The sequence below is a fragment of the Triturus cristatus genome, chromosome 3_1, assembly GCF_964204655.1.
Source record: "Triturus cristatus chromosome 3_1, aTriCri1.1, whole genome shotgun sequence".
In the NCBI taxonomy this organism is placed as follows: Eukaryota; Metazoa; Chordata; class Amphibia; order Caudata; family Salamandridae; genus Triturus; species Triturus cristatus.
The window spans coordinates 791,159,278-791,179,984 of NC_140583.1; the positions used below are offsets into that span (position 1 = coordinate 791,159,278).

The 20,707-nt window shown below is 43.9% G+C and overlaps 1 protein-coding gene across 27 annotated transcripts in view; it reads right to left on the bottom strand.

Annotated features, from left to right (window-relative positions):
- The window catches only part of LRRFIP1 (LRR binding FLII interacting protein 1), a 458,695-nt gene that overhangs the window by 129,132 nt on the left and 308,856 nt on the right, over positions 1 to 20,707 (bottom strand). For 21 of the 27 annotated variants that reach the window (XM_085645079.1, XM_085645077.1, XM_085645080.1 and 18 more), the window contains 3 exons: positions 15,520 to 15,645; positions 1,029 to 1,100; positions 366 to 536 (listed from right to left, as the gene is read on the bottom strand). In XM_085645079.1, the coding sequence (XP_085501205.1) occupies positions 366 to 536; positions 1,029 to 1,100; positions 15,520 to 15,645 (369 nt within the window). The remainder of the gene's footprint in view (positions 1 to 365; positions 537 to 1,028; positions 1,101 to 15,519; positions 15,646 to 20,707) is intronic. The other 6 variants (XM_085645066.1, XM_085645060.1, XM_085645071.1 and 3 more) reach the window with 1 other exon arrangement.

Genomic DNA, 20,707 nt, shown 5'->3' on the forward strand with positions numbered 1-20,707 from the left:
TTTTTTTTTTAAACTGAGGTATCTCCCACTTCTTTGAATGGCAGTGCTTTTTTTAAAGATCACATTTCGTTACCATTGTCAATATGGTATACTTCCGTTTGTCAATGTGTGTGCGCCCTTAATTAAATTTAAGTATTTCCTAGTACAATACTTCTTAAGTATATCAATACTTAACTGTCACACATGCATGTTTTGTTGTACACACGATCTTACTGCCTTCCTGTATACATGATGTATGCTCTGTGTTCATACAAACTATTCGTCACAAATTGTTGTACTCAATTGTGTGCTTCGAGATTCCCTCCTGATCACACACACTTGTTCTCACACAGCTCTTCCAGCGCCTCATCGCCAGCCTTGCTCACCTTGCTCTTGTCTTCATATTGCCGCTGGGTCTCAGCCAGTTGTTCCTCGAGCTCCAAAAGAACATCCTTAAGAGTATCCACCTGGTACATGAAGTTGGTCTTCTCGTTATCCAGCTGGGCATTAGACACCATTGCCTTTTTATATTTCTCCTCCAGTTCTGCCAGTGAGTCCTGTGGACATGGAAGGGAGAAAATAACGAAGGACAACGCATACAGTGACAGTGGATAGTGACCGATGGCACAGATGTATGGCAATTGTTGACCATCACACAAGAGCAATTACCAGACCTTCTCTAGATACCACCCTAAAAACCACAGCACCCCAGAGCTAAGCATGCATTCATCTAGTGTTGCAAACCACACACTGAATGACAAAGAAATCTGACATTTATAGACCCCCCTTCCAAGTGCCACTGTTAGGGCACATGCATGGAATTTATAATATCTGCCTGCCTGCCAAACCAAACACTGTTATTTTCACACCTACTGGATACCATGCTAAATATCAGGAGCTCCTAGTGAAATCCTAGTGATCCAGACAGTGGTTACAAAGCTGCTAGGGCACAACTGTTAAGATTTATTAATATGATCGTGCAGTTTAATGTGAGGTCTTCCAGTTGGTGCAACACGTCCAAAGTTAGTAGCACAGGCAATCCTTTGTACCTTCATCTCCTTGAGTCCTTGCATGTATCTGCCTTCTACATCCTGAATCTGGTCCTTTAACTCACTGATGTCCTGGTTGGGAAAGGTTAAGAGTCACAGTAAATAGGAAGTCAGTGGAACCACTGACCTCCCAGCCAGCTTCAGTGCAAAATGATTGAAGATGGCCCAGGCAAATCTCCTGACACACCAAAGTGCAACTCCTCAACCTCAAGGACCAGCTTCTTCCCAACTGCCGCTAAAGATTCTTTCACTGCTCACTTACAGATGCTCAAAACCCCTGCATGTGCCCTCGTCCTGCCAGGTCACATCTGCCTGCCTGAACCACATCTGCTGTTGCTGACTGGAAAACTCACAATTTTCTGACCACTGGTTCACGCCACCAGCCTCCAACAGTTCCCGCCTGTTCCCACTCATGCACTGCCTGTCCAATTCACATTGTTTTCTTGGCTATTGGTCTTAACATCCTCGTCAGTGATAGTAAGCACTATATAATTACAATAAAATACAACTAAATCCTCTCTTTGTCCAGACACATTGGCATGTGCCAGGTTGTTCCCACCTGGCTAATGCCAGCCTATTGACCTCATGCCTAAGCCTCCAAGCACATGCTATTTCAGCCTTCCCACTGCGCACACTCTTCTATCCACACACACTCTAACACCTACCCTGCCCCACCCTGCCACCTCACTTACTTTTCCTGCCTGACTCACTTGGGGGCTCTCTTCCCACTTGTTCAGCAGGTGATGTTGTCTCTTTCAGCCCTACGTATGGGGAGCTTTCTTGTTGCCTGTGTGCGCGCTCTCCTCCCACTCCAGTATATTTTGTTTCCATTGGTCTACATGTGTGAATTACTCCTGCCTATCCCAATCTACAGTGTTCATGCCAGACATAGTGCAGACTGTTTCTGCCTGCTGAAATGTGTACTTAGCACCCACAAGGCCAAGTGTGTGTTGATCATGCCAGCCCAATTATACTTTTTTTCCTCCCTGCACAAGTGTGTGTTCTGTCCCAGAGTATGCAATGGTGTGGGCTGTTCCATCCGACTAAGGATGAGTGCCATTAATTTAATTATTATTGACGTTCTTATATAGCGAATAGCTACCTATAAGGTTTCCCAGTATTTGACCGGTGACAGTAGCCTAAGAACATGGCCTAAAAAAACATGTTTTGACCATCTTACGAGAGGAAATGAGAGAAGTGCAGCGTCTAATAGGCTCAGGGAGCGTGTTCCACATCTTGGAATTCAGGAAAGAAAATGAGCTGCCACCCATTCGAGAGCATCTGGTTTTGGGCACTGAGAAGTGGGACAAGTTATTAGTTGCAATGAGGCCCGAAACTGAGGAGAGGGCTCCCGTTATTTTCAACGCGCCATACAGTCTTATGGCACCATAGGACTGCTCCACTGGGAAAATATAGTGACGAGAAATATTTATCAGCCATCATTTGAGAAGCTGTGCACACCTATCATCTGTAACCTCAGCATATGATCTTAAAGCAAAAACAACAATTGATGGACAGAGTGCAGAACAATGTCATACATTCATCCCAGTACAAAGATCTGGGCCTAAATCCATCCTTTTTTTGCTCACCGTGACATTCCAGTTTGAACCCAGTCATATGCAAATCAGTCTTGACCCTGTGCCCAATGGGAACAATGCAGCTCGAACTGCCAGGCCACGTTCTCCCTGAACTGGAAACAAGCTTCCTAGGACTGGTTTTGGGGTTTCACCCCTCATGAGCCAGGAGAGCTTGACTCCAGTGGCATGGAGAGCACAGGACTCATTTCTGGGCATACCCGTCCCCCTCGGGGTAACAAATGCAAAAACAACAATTGATGGACAGAATGCAGAACAATGTCATACATTCACCCCAGTACAAAAATCTGGGCCTAAATCCATCTTTTTTTTGCTCACCACGCCATTCCGGTTTGAACCCAGCCAGATGCAAATCAGTCTTGACCCTGTGCCCAATGGGAACAGTCCAGCCCGAACTGCCAGGCCAGGTTCTTCCTGGACTGGAAAGAAGCATCCTAGGACCGGTTTCGGGATTTCATCCCCCATCAGCCAGGATAGCTTGACTCCAGTGGCATGGAGAGCACGGGACCCACGTCTGGGCATACCCGTCCAATCGGGGTGACAAAACGAACAGTTGATGACAGAATGCAGAACAATGTCATAGCTTGGAATGGAATGGAAAGATTTTTATATAGCGCATGGCTACCCGGGAGCATCCCAGCGCTGTAGAGGTTACTAGAGTTGGGCAGGACTTCTATGGGAACAGCAAGGTCTTTTGTGGTTTCCGGAATGATAGATGATTAGATTATCTCTGCAGATGTATCGGTGGGCTATTCCATAATTTTGAGGCGTTATATGAAAAACGCCGTCCGCCACTTCTGGACTTCTTAATCCTAGGTACCACGGCTAGGTGCAGCTCGTCTGAGCGAAGGCTTCAGTTAGACTTGGAGGGGCAGATCATGGTTTTAATAATAGCAGGTCCCTTCCCTCCTAAAGACTTATGAGCAACACAAAGGCCTTTAAAATTTACCCCAGTACAGTGATCTGGGCATAAATCCATTGTTTTTTTGCTCACCATGCCATTCCAGTTTGATCTTAAAGAACACAAGGTCCTTTTCAATTCTGGTAGTCTCTCTCTTGCCTACTTGGGCTCAAGTGCCATATATACACATCGTGTCGTCTATGAAAACGAGAGTAAAAGAAATATTTGTTTATCGAAACTTTGAGAAGTTTAGGTCCGGCATCTTGGGATCAAGTGCCGTGAAAGATTTGTGGAGGAATCATTGTGGGTTTCCTGAAGAAGGCGTTCAGCACGCCAAAACGCACATAGAAAACAATATAGGAACATTTATCAATTAGCCACTGCTTTGTAAATTGGGATACATTTTTACATGTGTTTAGTTATAAATTTATTTATAACCACTGTCTATTTCTGCACCTTATACATGTGTGTCTACTGTATACATCTGTGTCGTTCTATTGTAGAAAACATGCTGTATTGCTCAATTCTATATGTTTGGCCAAAAATTATTTTATATCATATGAAAATACATCAATAAAATTAGGTTTTTAATCGGAAAGCTAAGTACACTGAGTCTATAATATCATAAGTATGTTGGAATAGATCTTGTCACTCACTTGACAAATTGTTACCTAGGGATGTTATTTTTCAGAGCAATTCTTAGCACGTGTTAAAACATTTGTTGGTCGAGTGGGAGTTTTTTTCTATAATATTGTTGTTTGATTCCCCTTTCTCCTAGACCACATAAAGCATCCCCTAAGGGGTAACCTTCGACATTGTGTGACAGTTCACCCTTACTCACAGAATCGGTAAGGGGAATGGGCTATTGTGCGAAGGCAGAAGAAATTATGTACCCCAACAGAGGGTGCAAAAGTAAGTACGATAAGGTATGGTGACCTCAAATTCAGTAGTGTAATGACATTTGTCCCAGGGGAGAACCTCTGGGCTGTGTTGGAGGAATATGGCAACCCGAAAAATCTTATGGGAGTCTTAAAAACCCTGCACTCGGATTCATGTGCTCAGGTCAGGTGGAATAAGGGAGGTGATTTTACAGCTAAGATAAGCATCACATATGGGGTCAGACAGGGGTGCGTGCTGGCTCCTACTCTCTTTAGCTTATACATAAATGGGGAAGAGGAGTGGCTAGCTAAATGTAATCATGATGCGCCTAAGTCAGCAGGCACTGGTGTACCAATTTTGATGTTTGCTGGCGTCACACTCCTAATCTCTCGTACACCGCGTGGACTCCAGCTTCTGCTGGATCACTTTTCATCCTTTTGCCATACAAGGGGTCTTGAGATAAACCTGGCAAAGTCAAAATTGATGGTATTAAATCCCCATTGCTCATTTAGGGGGAACATGAGGATTGATACAGCTCCGCTGGAGTGAGTGAAGTCCTTTGACTACCTGGAAGTAAGATTGTCCGATAAGATGTCTGGGCCCAACAGATAAAGAAAAGCAAAACAATATTACTTCAAATGGCCATGGCTATAGAGTAGAAGTACAAGGTTACTTGCAGTAGAGCAGTAACACCAGCTTTGGAAGTATATAGAGCCACAGCCCTGTCAGGGGCTTTATATGGCACAGAGCTTTGGGGGTTTACAGACTTATCTTCGCTCAGTATCGCGGAAAAACAATTTATTAGGTCGCTTTTCGATCTTTCCCCTCAGCACTCCGCATATCACACTTAGATTCGATCTTGGACTGATAAGAGTTGATCTTGTGGTTTTACTAAAACTTTTCATCTATTGAGTTCGAGTCTGGAACACCTCAGAACTTGAAATATATAGGAAAACACTGGTGAATATTATTAGTCTGGACAAGAAACTCTAGATTCCCTGGCTAAGGAAGATAAAGGCCTTATGGGAGTTCCTTAAGATGGACGAGGTGTAGTTGCATCTGGATAAAACAACGAAGGGCACAATAGAAATACTGAAGCAAACTATTCGGAAAATAGGCTGGAACAAATATGGGAAGACCAAACCGTGGGGATCCTAACTAATGTTCCCGAGTCATAAAAACTACCCTCATTTTGAGCCATTCCTAGACAGAAAACAATCACCCCAAGCCAAATTGTTGAATACAAAGTTTAGGCTTGGCACTCTACCCTTAAATTCCCTTATTTCCTCATGAGTTGAAAATGGTTATACAAATTCCAATTTTCCCTTCTGTCTGCAGTCAGTGGAATCTATCAAATATTTATTTTCTTTTTTGCCCTATTTATACAACACCTGGTAAGAAATGGATAGTTCCAATATGCAAGCTGCTGGGTACTATCCATTACTGGGAAGCTTCCAGAATGCTTAGATATGACACTAAGGAGAAAATGGTCTTCAGTGTCCAGATTCTTACTATGGGTATGGAGAATAAGAGTTAATAAAGTGACCCCCAGGGGGAAAGCTCTTCTCTCTCTTGGACTAGGAATATTAAGTATAGATGCACTGACACCTTTAAAGCTTCTTGGCAGAAATTTTATTTATTACTTTGAATAGTGTAATGGGATAATGGAACTACTGGTTTTAAATGTATTATTTTAAATCATGGTCTTAATACAAGTAATTTGACCTGTTTTATTTAATCTTTTAGGCTGGGCTCAGTTGCTTAATATTTATTATATTTGTAAAATTGTGTACACGATGCATGAACTCTTATGGTTACAAAGCCGAAATAAAGTATTACATTGAAAAATTGATTAGTAAACACAACTCACAGGTGTGTGTATCTCTGCCTCAAAACAACCTAGCAGTTTAATATTATGTGTAAGGCACTTTGCTCTCAGGTGTGGCTACCACCGTGCAGCCAAACCAAAATACAACTTACGATGGACAGGCTCAGCAAGGTGTGCCAATGCTCGTAGGTTCCTCCCACCTTAAATAGTGACCCCAAAACTATGTAGCATGAAGCCCCGTACATATAATGCTGCTATTTTGGTCCCAAATTGTTGACATCTACAGTGTTTTTATGAGGTATGGTTATGTTTTAGTTCTTGACACAAGCTTATAGCTATATAAACAAGATACTAGGGCTCATATAATCTCCTGCTGGACCGGAGGGCCTTGATGGCATAAAGGACCCTTTTTAGCCCACTTTTTGGTCTTAGAGGTTTTTGCTTCTATTGTTTTTTCTTGTCCAAGTGGAAGGAGGGATTAATAAGGTGGGCTTCCACTTAATATTAGCTTAATCCTCGACGATTGTTCTTGTGTTTTTTAATATATGTATTCTATCATGTATTTTAACTTATTTTTAACATGTATTGTATTGTGCGTTGCACTTTTATGGTAATTTCAACCAAAATAAAGTCTATTGAATTGACATATTTGCTCATTGAACTCTTCATAATCAGGTGTACTGCTGACCCATATTTATTTGTTCTCAGGCTAAGAAGCACCGCTGTTATGGTTTGAGGTCGAATAAAATAAAAAGAATTCATAAACAAAATAAATAAATACATACAAAATTCAAAAGGATGCACATCATTCCTGCATGACTGAAGGTGTGTGCCATTCACTCTTAACCAAGGAAGTGCACCATATATACCCTATTAATTGTGTGCATATGCCACTCATACCAGCTCATTGGTGCATCATTCATGACCATGCAAGGGCGTACACTATCACACTTGCCAAAATGTGCATTGTTGCTTCCTGCCCAAGGGAACACCAATCCCACTTCCCTCAGTGCACACAGTCCCTCTCATTGCCTGTGTGCTCTTGTACAAACCATGGTTATATATAGGTTACACAAGGTCAACCATGGATGACTTTGCTTTAAACTGCTTCTGACTACTGACTGCAGATTTGACCAGATAGACATTCCTCAAATACGCCAATCTATCAGTCAACTTTCCACAGATACTTTGCGGCCTCTGAAGGTCAGATCCAGGGAACTCTGGACTCACCGGATATTTATGAGCCTACTTGCCAGTACAAGGTTTTCCAAATGCCTCCCTCTCTCTGCAAATCAGTTATCACAAATGGATGCACATACACATAATGTAAAATGTACTTGCAAGTGTGCTTTGCTTTTGCTTAAGAGAACGTTTTACATCCCACTTGAGTCTACACACCTCCTAGTGTAGGAGAATACTTTCTAAGTGGTCATTCCCCTGGCCTCTTTGATCAGTTTGAAGAGAATTGCAAATCAAAGGTTTTTATGAGTTGTCACTCATGAGTAAAATTGATAAACCACATGATATTTTACACAATGAGTAAAGAAGTTTACTGTATAAATCACCGATTACAATAAAACCTGAAACCTAAAATCTAATGCTCCCCTTAATAAAACATTAAAAAACAATTCAGTAACAAGAAAATCAAGCAGTTTAAAAACTGTAGATCAATGAGTAATTTAAATCTACGGTCTCTTGCTGACTTGTTTAAGATGGATATAGGCTTGAGCAAGTAATTTCATAAGATTACTGAATGAAAAAATATTGTGCATATTAAAACACGATTTAAGGAACGCGTTACTTGTAACTGCGGTTATCCAGTATTGGTATCTTTCATAGATTTACATGCCTGAATCATTCCCCGTCGTCGGGATGGGAGTCTCCGGTACATAAATAAAGTAATGTCTCAGTAGACATATAGAGTAATAGGCCAAAGGCCTCACCTTAGTAACATATCCACGTCCTTTTGTAAAAAAGGACCAAACTTTGGAGAGTAGCCAATCAGCTATCACCACCCTCTAGAACCTTCCTGGAAGGACCACTAGTCCCTCAGTTTTTCGTAAGCACAGTGCTAAGTAGTTGTACACGAAGAGACCCAAGGGAGTCCTTACAGGGGAGGTGGGTGGGTTACATGTGAATCTATGAAAGATACCAATACTGGAAAAACCCCAGTTACAGGTAAGTAACCCGTTGCTTTTCCAGTATTAGGCTATCTTTCATAGATTCACATGCCTGAATCAGAATACTAAGCAATGAGAAGCACATTTCGAAAGATACAGTATATATAAATTCACAGATAATATTTCAATGTAAAAATAGTAAGTACCAAAAAGCAATGACATAGCAGAGGCATAAAACACAATAGAGAAATGTGCGTATAGAGAAAAGGATGGTGGGATGAAAGGAAGGGCTCACTTCTAATGAAATAGATGACGGAGCACCGCTTGACCCACTGCAGCATCTTTCACGAGTTCCATATCCAGGCAGTAATGCTTGGTAAATGTATGCGGCGTCTTCCATGTTGCCGCTCTGCAAATGTCCACTATGGGCACTCCTGCAAAAAGTGCCATGGAAGTAGAGATTGCCCTCGTGGAATGGGCTCAAACTGTGGTGTGGAGAGCAGGGGTTGCCCCGCTTGCTGGTGACAAAAAGTAATGGCTGCGGAGATCCAGCGTGAGATACTTTGTTTATTGAGTGGAAGACCTTTCCTAGGTCGACTGTACACCACAAAGAGTTGGTTAGGTTTGCAAAATGTCTTTGTTCTGTCAATGTAGAATTTCAGGCAGCGTTTAAAGTCTAAAGAATGCAGAGTTTTTTCTGCCACTGTTTGAAGATTTGGAAAGAAGGAACGCAACACAATAGGCTCATTGAGATGGAAGTTTGAGTGAACTTTAGGGATAAACTTCGGATTTGTACAAAGTATGACCCTGTCGTGTTTGAATTAGAGGAAAGGGTCTTGGATTGTGAAAGCATGAAGTTCACTCACTCGCCGTGCCGAAGTCAGGGCTACAAGGAGCGCTGTTTTCCAGGAGAGATACTTGAGATCTGCTCTGTGGATTGGCTCAAAAGGGTGTTTCATAAGTTGAGCCAGAACCGTGTTGAGTTGCCAAGCAGGAGGTAAAGTTTTTACCGGAGGGAATGTTCTAAACATGCCTTTAAGGAATTGTTTAATTAGCCGATGACACCACAGAGACGGTCTCATGAAACATGATATTGCTGCCAGGTGGACTTTAATGGAGGCATGAGCGAGACCAGATTTTGCCAGATGAAGAAGGTAAGGCAGTATCTGCCCTGGAGAGGATGAAAGAGGGTGTATTTTGTTTGACTTGCACCAGATACAGAACCTCTTCCATTTTAAGGAGTATGTTTTGGTGTTACTATCTGCTCGGGCCCTAGCTAGAACTTCTCTACAGTCCGGAGGGATGTCTAGGCCCTGCAACTCTCTGAACTCAGGAGCCAAGCTGATAATTTGAGAGATGCCAGATCCGGATGCTGGACTTTTTGGTGGTTCATAGTGAGGAGAGAGGGAAATGGTTTCAACCTGATCGGCGGTTCCAGGGAGAGAAGGTGAATCTCTGTGAACCAGTGTTGGCGTGGCCAAGCTGGAGCTATCAGGATGAGCGTGCAAGGTTCCGCTTTCAATTTCCGGAGCACCCTGAGAATTGGTGGGAAAGTGTATGCAAAGACGTTGCACCATGCGATCGAAAACACATTCCCTAGAGACCCTTTCTGGGGATGCCAGCTTGCAAAGTGTTGGCATTTGGCTTTATGCTTGGTGGCAAAAAGGTCCAGAAGAGGGGTGCCCCATCGAGAGAATATGCGGTTGAGGGTCCGCTGATTCAACTCCCACTCGTGACATGTTGCCTGCTGTCTGCTCAAAGAGTCGGCCAGCACGTTGTGGGTCCCTGGAACATACTCTGCTCAAAGAGAAATGTTGTGAAGGAGCAACCAGTTCCAGATTTTTTGCGACTCGTGAGAGAGTGTCAGAGAACGAGTCCCTCCCTGCTTGTTTAAATAGTGCATTGTCGTGGTATTGTCGGTTCGTACAAGCACTAGAGAGTTCCTGATTTGCGGAAGGACTGCCAAAAGAGCGAGATACACTGCTCGGAGCTCCAGAAGATTTATGTGGAGTTTCCTTTCGGAAAGGGACCATTTGCCGCTTATCTGGAGTTCTGGGAGGAAAGCTCCCTAGCCCTCCAGAGATGCACCCGCCGTGATGGTATGTGGAGAAGCAGGAAGCAAGAAAGGCAAGCCTTGAGAAAAGTTCTGAGGGCAAATCCACCACCTTAGAGCCGATTTCATCAGAGGGGTCACCTGGATGACATCGTCGAAGGACCCCGTACATTGGACCCATTGAGCTGAAAGCGCTTCTTGAAGAGGTCGCATGTGAAGGCGACAGTGTGGAACTAACAGGATGCAGGAAGACATCATCCCGCGTAGGGATTTGAAGAGGCGCACAGAAAGAGTCTTTTTGGAGCATATGCGAAGCGCCAAGGAAAGAAGTTTGTCTTTGCGCTCTTGGGACGGAAACGCCTTCTTTTGTAGCATGTCGAGAGTAGCACCCAGGAAAGTTATGCGCTGGGAAGGCTGAAGGATGGACTTTTCCTGATTGAGAGTAAGCCCCAAACAATCGAAAAGCCTTACACAAGCGCTGGAAGACCTGAACGCGCCTTCGAGAGAGGGTGCTTTGACGAGCCAGTCGTCCAGATACGCAAAGACTTGATGGTGTTATTGTCGGAGGTATGCAGCCACCGGAGTAAGACATTTTGTAAAAATGCGTGGCGCCGATTTGAGTCTGAATGGCAGGACACGAAATTGGTAATGGCTGCCCGCCACCGCGAATCTCAGAAATGTTTTGTGGTTGCGGTGGATCGGGATGTGAAAGTAGGCGTCCTGAAGGTCTAAAGACACCATGTAGTCGTCCGCATTGAGGAGCTGTAGCACTTCCTGGATGGTGACCATACCAAACGACTGTTTTTTCAGGAATTTGTTTAGATTTCTCAAGTCCAATATCGGTCTCCATTTTTTCTCCTTTTTGCGTAAGAGGAAAAATCAGGAGTAAAATCCCTTTCCCCTTTGACGTGGGGGAACTCTCTCTATAGCTCCCTTCTGGACCATAAGTTGAACCTCCAGGAGCAGAGCACGCAAATTTTTGTGAAGCATAGGTCGGGGAGGGGTTTGGGAAAGAATTTGGATAAATTCTAGTGAATGTCCGACTTGAACTAGTTGCAGGACCCAACGATCCGTTGTTATTTGCTTCCAATTTTTCAGAAAGTGGGAAATTCTTCCTCCAACTTTGGAGGGCAGAGAGGAGTTGAAGACTGGTGGTAGTGGGAAGTCATTGTCGCCGAGCAGCGTCTTTCTGTCGCCCTCCTGAAGGTCTAAAGACACCATGTAGTCGTCCGCATTGAGGAGCTGTAGCACTTCCTGGATGGTGACCATACCAAACGACTGTTTTTTCAGGAATTTGTTTAGATTTCTCAAGTCCAATATCGGTCTCCATTTTTTCTCCTTTTTGCGTATGAGGAAAAATCAGGAGTAAAATCCCTTTCCCCTTTGACGTGGGGGAACTCTCTCTATAGCTCCCTTCTGGACCATAAGTTGAACCTCCAGGAGCAGAGCACGCAAATTTTTGTGAAGCATAGGTCGGGGAGGGGTTTGGGAAAGAATTTGGATGAATTCTAGTGAATGTCCGACTTGAACTAGTTGCAGGACCCAACGATCCGTTGTTATTTGCTTCCAATTTTTCAGAAAGTGGGAAATTCTTCCTCCAACTTTGGAGGGCAGAGAGGAGTTGGAGACTGGTGGTAGTGGGAAGTCATTGTCACCGAGCAGCGTCTTTCTGTCGCCCTCCTTTGCCACGAAAGGAAGATTTAGTGTAGGTGGTGTGCTGTTGACGTTGCTGGTATTGTGGCCGATATTGCTGAGTGGAAGAGAAGGAAGATTGGTGTTGGAAATCACCTCTGGTAGATGTTTGACCTCTCCCTCTTGAGCCTCGAAAAGAGGGGATCCTGAATTTTAGGGTACCCAAAGACCTAGCCGTGTCGGTATCCTTTTTATTACCTTGCAGAGCTTCATCTATGTGTGTCCCAAAAAGAAGCTGCCCATCATATGGCATGTCCAAGACTTTGGTTTGTACTTCCGGTCTGAAGGAAGTCGCCTTTAACCAACCCTGGCACCGTAGTACAGCTGCGCCCGCGAGTTGGCGAAATCCAGTAGAGGCGATATCCATCGCACAGTCTATAATTTCAGATGCAGATCTCTCGCCCTCCAGTAAGATTTTCTTCGCCTCTTCCTTTGACTCCTCTGGCAAGGCCGCAAGGTATGGAGCAATATCTGCCCACATCTGCAGGTTATAACGTCCTAACAGTGCCAAGGAATTGGATGCAAGCCGTGTCAATGCAGACATAAACGAGAAGCGTTTGCCAATATTGTCCAGCCGCCTACCCTCTTTGTCCGGAGGAGCAGTCAGCAGAGCGGAAAGATTTTTTGATTACCGCTGAGCAGCTTGTGTAATGACTGAGTCCGGTTTCGGATGGCCTGTCAGGCAAGCCGGAGCAGTATCTGGAGTTTTATATTTCTTATCCAGGCGAGGCAATACTGGAGGCACAGAAGAAGGGTTCTGCATGATCTTAACGCCCTGTTCCCATATGTAGTCTATAATAGGGATAGATCTAACGGTCTTCTTAAAAGGCTCTTTAAAATCATGTTGGTGTGAGGGCATAGGTATTTGGCAGCGCTGCGCCGCTATCACCACAATACTGTGAGAGCCTCCAATGTCCTCCAGAGGCGAGTCAGCTGTGGTAGGCACGGGAGAAGATGGACAGGGAAGTATGTAATCATTCCACTCGTCCCGATTAGATTAGGAATCTTGAAGTTCCCCTTCTTGGTCTTCCTCCTCTTCATCGTCTGTAGAGAGTGGAGGTGGTGGTGTGACAGGCTCAGACTGTAAGCTCAATGAAGGAGGTCGTGGCCTTGGTGTTGGAGGCACAACCGGAGGCGGAGATGCTGCAGACGTTGGAAACCTCTGTTTATAGTCCGAAATGAGTAACTGCAGGGCAGAGATCAGGGAAGCAGGCAAACAAACCATGGGAGGTGGAGGCGGATGGTATTCCTCCGGAGAAACCGCCTGATCTTCCCGCCTTTGATCTTCATAATCGGAACGGTCTTGGAATTTAACGTGCAGTTACGATGGACTTGTCGCTGTTCTGAACATACTGCCATCGTCAGAGTCTTCTTCCTCTAAAATATGTGCTGGAGGCAAGAGCTGGACTCTACTAGGGGAGGTCAGGGCCGGTATCAGTGCACGTTTGGTGATATTTAGGTGTACGTACGTACTGTGTATGTCCGAATCTGCTGTCGTCGACGGTCCAGTCGATGGCATAGTCGTTGACGGTGAAGTGTGGACGGGCACCATAGTAGATTGAGGTGCCGCCGTCAGGGACGTCGTCGATGATGAAGGTTTCGTCGACTGAGCCGTCGTCGACTGAGTCCTCGTCGACGATGATGTAGATGGCGATGGGACAGTCTTCGTCGGCGATCGTAGCGTCGATGGCAGCTTGGACGTCGACGATGTCTTTTTGATTTTTAGTGTCGACGAGACAAACCTACCGGCTGTCGATGATGGAGTTGTCGTCGTCGATATTGATAGGGAATGAGACGCGACAGAAGTGGAAACTGTCGTCGTCAACGAGGTGACATGCAATGCCGTCGATGGAGATTTCCTCGTCGTCGAAGCCACCGTAGACGAGGCCGTCGTTGACGGGGTGGAAGAAGGCTTTTTGAAGGCATGAAGAACTTCCTGAGGAGAAACCTTCACTGGAAGAGTCTTAGGAAGGACCTCTGAAGACTTTTTATGCGCCTTCTTTAGAGGTGGCTGCGACGAAGGGCCCGGAGAAGCCACCCTTGGTCTTTTCTGAGGACTGTGAAGAGATGGACGAGCCCTCACTTTCCTCAGAAGACAATACTGGCGCCCCTCACCATCTTTAAGGGTCTTGGAGGAAAAGGTACGACATACCTTACAATCCTTTGAAGAGTGGTTCGGATAAAGGCAGTAGAGACAGTCTTTGTGTTGATCGTCCACAAGAAGTCTCTTTTTACCACAGGAAGCACAAGACCTGAAAAGGCCCTTCTTCTGAGTATCTGCCATGAGGAACTGAAGAACTTCACCCAGAAAATGGAAAGTCGAAGCGAGAAACACTGGTAATCCAGAAACAAGGAATGCTGAACAGGGCTCAGAGGAGACTCCCTTAGCACGACGTGCGGTAGAAAATCTGAGGGACTAGAGCTCCTTCCAGGAAAGTTCTAGAGGGTGGTGATAGCTCATTGGCTACTCTCTAAAGTTTGGTCCTTTTTTACAAAAGGACGTGGATATGTTACTAAGGTGAGGCCTTTGGCCTATTACTCTATATGTCTACTGAGACATTACTTTATTTATGTACCGGGGACTCCCATCCCGACGACGGGGACTGATTCAGGCATGTGAATCTATGAAAGATACCCTAATACTGGATAACAGCCTCTTCTGTTGTCCTCGCTTTTAATTCTCTCACGTTTTCCCGTAGGTATTTCTTTGGAATATTCAGAAACTTAGGGGACAGACAAATAATGCATGCTACTGACTATTCCTTATAGCCACACAGCCTACATCCCAAAGTTATGACACAGCAAATATTCCAGGATCCTTAAAATTGGGAGATAGAAATGTACAATAATCTGTATCTTAACAATTTAAATTTTTCATGACCTAACAAATTTGTGCTGATATTTGGTTGTCTTACTAATGAGTAAAACTTGTAATTGGGCAAAAGTCAGTATTGTTGTTTCTCCAAACAGGTTACTCATTCATGCTATGTTACACATATACCACGCAGGGGCAAATCTTTCTGAACAGAATCCTTGAGTCTTGTTATGAACTTCTGCACACAAACTATGTCCTTGAATCCTTTTTAATCAGCATTTGCAGTCCACCCCATCTGAGTCACGTACATGATTTTTTTCTTCACACAGAACTATGAAGAACCTTTACTTCTACTTTCAGCTGGGTGAGTCTGGGTGAGACATGAATTGAATAAGGAAAATTAAAGCAGTCTTTCTAAATAAGGGAACATTTAGTCTTCCTAGGATTAGGTTCTCCACAACCTCCTGAAAATGAGACCTCAGTTGAATGTTTGCTGCGGTTAAATGCATTTTCATTGCTTGCAAGCTCCAAAGATGAATGAAAAATAGTAAATCCCAAATGATGTCCTGTGCAGGGACCCTCCCATTAGCCAATAACGTCTCACTTACCTTAATCTCCCGAATGGAAGCCTCTGTGTCAACAGAGATGGAGGTATCCCCACTACCTCGGCGGGATGACGTCCCACCCAGGGAGGCGAGCGTAGCAGCCGACAGGCTTGAGGCAGTGCGTGAGCCCTGGAGAAAGTAATCGAGAAAGACATTAATTTAGAAACAAGGAAAATCACAAGTGCATGACAACACTGAGCACCCAGAGAAAACAGGTGCGCTGACACTGTGTTGTGCTTTGGTTTATATTACTCTGGAGACCACCATGCAATTACTCTTTGGTGCACTGTGACGTAATATGGAACTATGTGATTTAGGCATTCTTGGAGAAACTATTGCTGAGCAGTCTGACACTACTGTCCTCAGATGTGTACCAGGGCTGCAATAAAGATAATTTATGAGTTACCAGACTGTTCAGATATATGCCACGATTTGGGAATATGGATTAGAAACTGAACTATTCAAGGGGGTAAAAATGTCATTGTTTTCAAGATAGCATCTGATGGGACTGTCAAGGTTGAAGCATGATGCTAAACTGAAGAAGGTACTACCAGTCTTACAGAATGGGGGGCTTATGGCTGAATACAGTAAGAGTAAATTCGCAAGAAATAACATTGCATACTTAGGTCATGAGTTTAGAACTGACAGCATCAAACCTAAGAATTAATTGTTAAAAGTAATCAAAAGAGTTCCCTCGCCCAAAAGCAAGGATGATGTTAGAACCTTTTTTCAGACTTGCTAAATTTTATTCTAAATTTGTAAATACTTCAAGTAAAACTTTTTCTAACAGACAACTTTTGAAGTGTAAGAACAAATTTGAATGGTCCTCAGAATGGCAGAAATCATTTTGCTTATTAAAGAGGACATTGGCTGAGCTCCACCATTGCAAGGATTTGACTCAGCATGTGGCAACATGGTCACTACCGATGTAAGTGGGAAAGGATTGGGAACGGTTTCAACACACATGGATAAAGGTGTCAGGAGCCCGCTATCTCCTTTGTTCCACGCTCTTTGACGCCTACAGAGGAAATGTATTCTGTGATTGAACGGGAGACTTTAGCATGTGTCTGGGGTATTTTCGTCAATACATCTGGGGTTCAGATGTTTTATGTTGTGACCACCAGCCACACACAAAACTTCTTACAACTATAGGGATACACAGTGCCTCAACATGTTTAGCTTGTGTTAGATTTCCTGATTAGAACTATGATGTGCAATAAATGCCTTGTGTGAAAAATAAGGTGTCTGATTTCCTTAGTTGCATGCCTTTACCTGTGAAGAAAGTGGTGAGGACTGAATTTGAAGATATAGTGTCGCTGGGTGTAGGGAAATGAAATAAACAACACATCTGGTAAAGAATGGAAGGGTGCTCAAGAGAAAGATGTAGTTTTGAGTGAAGTGTACAAGTTGATTAAGGTAGGTTGGCCTTTAAAGAAAGATGTAGATGAGAAACTGCAACCTTACTAGGAAGTAATGAATGAATTAATGTTAGAGGATGTAAGAGTGATGAGGGGTGGAATGTGGTCTGCCAGAATGTATATGAAAGAAATTACTAGACATTTGCCAAAAAGGACACCAGGGTATCATGAAACCTAAAGACAGGATGGAGAGCCTGTATTGGTGGCTGGGTTTATATCAAAACACTGAGAGGAAGTTAAGGTATTGTTTGATTGTGACAACTTTGATAAAAACAAGTCACGTTCAGGCCTCCACTTTGCCCCATTAATAGTTCAAATTTGCCTTGGGAAGGATTAGGAACAGATTTAATGGGACCCGATTTGGATATAAATGGTGAGGAGAAATATAGAATTGTTGTACTGGATCATTTTTCTAGATAGCCTGAGACTGAATTAGTACCTTAGGCAGATCCTGATGCCAGGGTCAGCTTCCTAGACAAGATGTTTGTGAGGGAAAGTTTAATCAAATGCATAATGAGTGTCAATAGTTCACAATTTATGTCACAGGTTTAAATAAAAAAAAATAAAAAAACGGTGCCTCAGCTCGGTCGCGGCCTTCCACCCTCACAGCGGCAGCGGAGGCCGGGCCAGACGCAGACCAGCGACTGAGAGGGATTTACATATTCCTTGGGGATACCTGACCACAGGTCTTACTGCTGCCACTTGACCAACACTGCAATCGCGCCCACATCAACCCTGTGGATCTTACAATCTGGAACCTGCAACCTGCCACAGCTGACTGCCACCGTAAACTACATTCCCCAGGGGGCATAGCTTTTGCGGCGGGAACCGCGTATTACTCGCGCGCCAGCCGGAGCTTAAAACACCGACAGGCCTCCCGCGGCGCGGGACGCGCGCGGTCTCGCCCAGGGCGGGCCCGTAAGTGGCCGAAAGAGGCTGGGCTGGGCCATAACTCTTGGATTTCTGGATTTTGGATTAATACACCAGTGTGCGAGACTGTGATAACTTATCTACTCTTTTGATTTGGGACCGTTTTTTATTGTCTTTTTATTTAAATGGGGCCCTGATTGAATCGAAGAGGTGTATCACATGTGTATTATTGTGTGCGGAGCCCAGTTTTTCTTCATTTATTTTTGCTCATTTACTTTTTGTGTTGGGGTTATCTTGTGGTCCACGTTATGGGAAAAAGAAAACTGCATAATTTACCTCCCGGCCAAAAAACTACTAAGGAAAAAGATTCCAGTATGTCATTAATGAAATATCTGATGGGGGCCGTGGGTGCTCTTGAAAAACACATTTTTAATGTTGAAGAGGCTTTGAGCAAAGAGTTACACGCCTCCCCCAACCATATATTGCATGAGGGGGGAGACAAACTCATGTGACAACCGCGGAACATCAAAACGGCTGTGTCCAGATCGGGAGTGCTGAGATATCTTTAAATAGACTCGGGTGTTGCACCATTGCCGCCGCCCAAAAGTGTGTGTACCTCTAAGAAAAAGATGCCTCCAAAAGTTTACTGCCGCTGATACATAAGGTTCCACCTCCCATTCCCCCAATACCCCAAAATCCAAAACTAGGTTACTAGGAATGGACACTAACTATTACTAAAGCTAAAGAACGTGTAACTTGTCCCAAAAATAAAAGCAAAAGTAAAGTTCAAGTTATTAATAACATGTCAGGAATCACGAGCCTATTAACAGAGTTAACCACATTTATTAAAGAATCTATTGGTATCTTGGTGAGGAGATTGGACAAAATAGAGGCAGGCCTGGTATCTATTACAGGGTGTTTAAACGAAGTGACAACAACACGATCAGAGTCTGGTGGGGTAGATGGATTAGGTAAAGGTAAAAGCCAGGCTCTAGCACTTAGTACCCCTGGACGTAGTTATCAGAGCAATGAGACGGGGGGTATTAGCAGACCCGCAAGTTCCACAACTACGAAGAACTCCACCTTTAGTGGTTTACAGTGCAAGGCTGTTAAGGTTAGAGGGGGTGTGAGCGCCTCTAATAATGAATGAAGGGGCAATTTAATTCAATCTGACACACGCCCTAGTCAAGGTACTCGCGCGCCATATAATCAAGAGCTCCCGCCAAACTCCACTAGTCTAAATCTTCCACTAGCTGCGGTCCCCTATACCTTGATTTTGGCAAATGTTCCTCCAACCCCTGAGGGTGATAAAGAATCCTGGGTCACTTTGAGGAACAAAGCTATACATTGTCTGGGCGTTAAAACAGGACTGACACAGGAGATGTTTACCGAATTTAAAATGGTGAGACGTGTCTCGTGGGTGGGTACCACCAGAAAAACATTTAAAGGGGACTGTGTCGTTCTACCCTTGGGTTCCCCTTCCCTAGTCCATGAAATCCTGACTCGTATTGGTGCAAATAAACCTATGGATGAGGGTATCCATGTTCTCCCCTTGGGCTATTTTTACCGGCCAAGATTGTCTGACAAATACACTGCCTCACATACAACCACTCAACCTAATAGTAACCCAAGTTACAATTTAGAGGTAACAAATAGGTACGGGCCTTTATATTCTTTGGAGGAGGTGGACTGACTTTCGGCCACAAATGCTCATTATAATTTAGCAGTTGACCGGGCCCCCAAAGTTTTAACTAGACTAAGTCCCTCAGTATCCTCTGTGGAACCGTTTGTAGGTATAAACGATGGCATGTGTGGGGGTGTTACAGTAACCGCTTTGCCCCCTATAACTCAATCATATTAATCAGAATATTTTTACGGGTTTGAAAAGTATGGGTGATTCACCCCCAGAAGGAATTCTAAAACTTGTCTTAAACGATCCACTAAGCGGCGGAGATCTTAATGTTGTAACATCTACTGTAGTCTTAGATAGTAGTTTGGTCGCCGACTTGCAGAGGGAGAGAAGTCAAAGACAGGGTGAAAGTGACCAGGAGTTAAATTCCCAACCCGATTCTGTTCAAGGGACTGTTAGAGTAGTCTTTTGGAATAACTCTGGCCTACAGTCAAAGGTGAATAACCCAATATGGATAGACTTCATTAACAACTTTGACATCCTTTGTCTTCAGGAGACGTGGTTGTTGGATGAACTACATATTGATGGTTTTAAGACATTTCACATCCCAGCCTTGCGGTCAGCACATGGGAGAGACAAAGGGGGGGGGGGGGATTTGCATTTATATTTTAAATATGATGAGGGTTCAGAAGATCAAAACGCTAAAGTCTACCTCCTATTATCAAATTGTCAGCATTTATCTACTTTTGCAAGTTGAGGTAGTGGTTATTAATTTTTATAATAACATAGATAAGGGCAAATTTGCTGACGTATTAAAAAGCCTTATTGATGACTTAAGTAATTTGGTTGTATCTAAAGGAATGGATAAGATTATGATCTGGGGCGGGGATTTTAACACCAGTATCTGTCGTCAGTCTGAATGTGGGTTTGGGGACGTTGAAATAGAAAACAACGCCCATGCGGCTCACTTCGTTCATTCAGACAGGGGCGAAAGATACAATGAAGCTATGGCAACTTTTGATCTTGGTTTTTCCAATACGTTGTGTTCTCCTCCAGTAGAGTTTGGTCCCACGTTCATTGGTCGGGGTTCTAACTCTTTGATGGATTTTATTATCATCCCAAATCGTATGCTAATTGGTTTGATCAATTTCTTATCCATTCAAATGGTCTGAGCAATCATTTACCGTTCAGTATTAATATCTTACTTCCATTTAAGAGTACACCCTCTATTGTGGAAAGCTTGGCTTGGACCCAAGATATTGTGCTGGCCTGT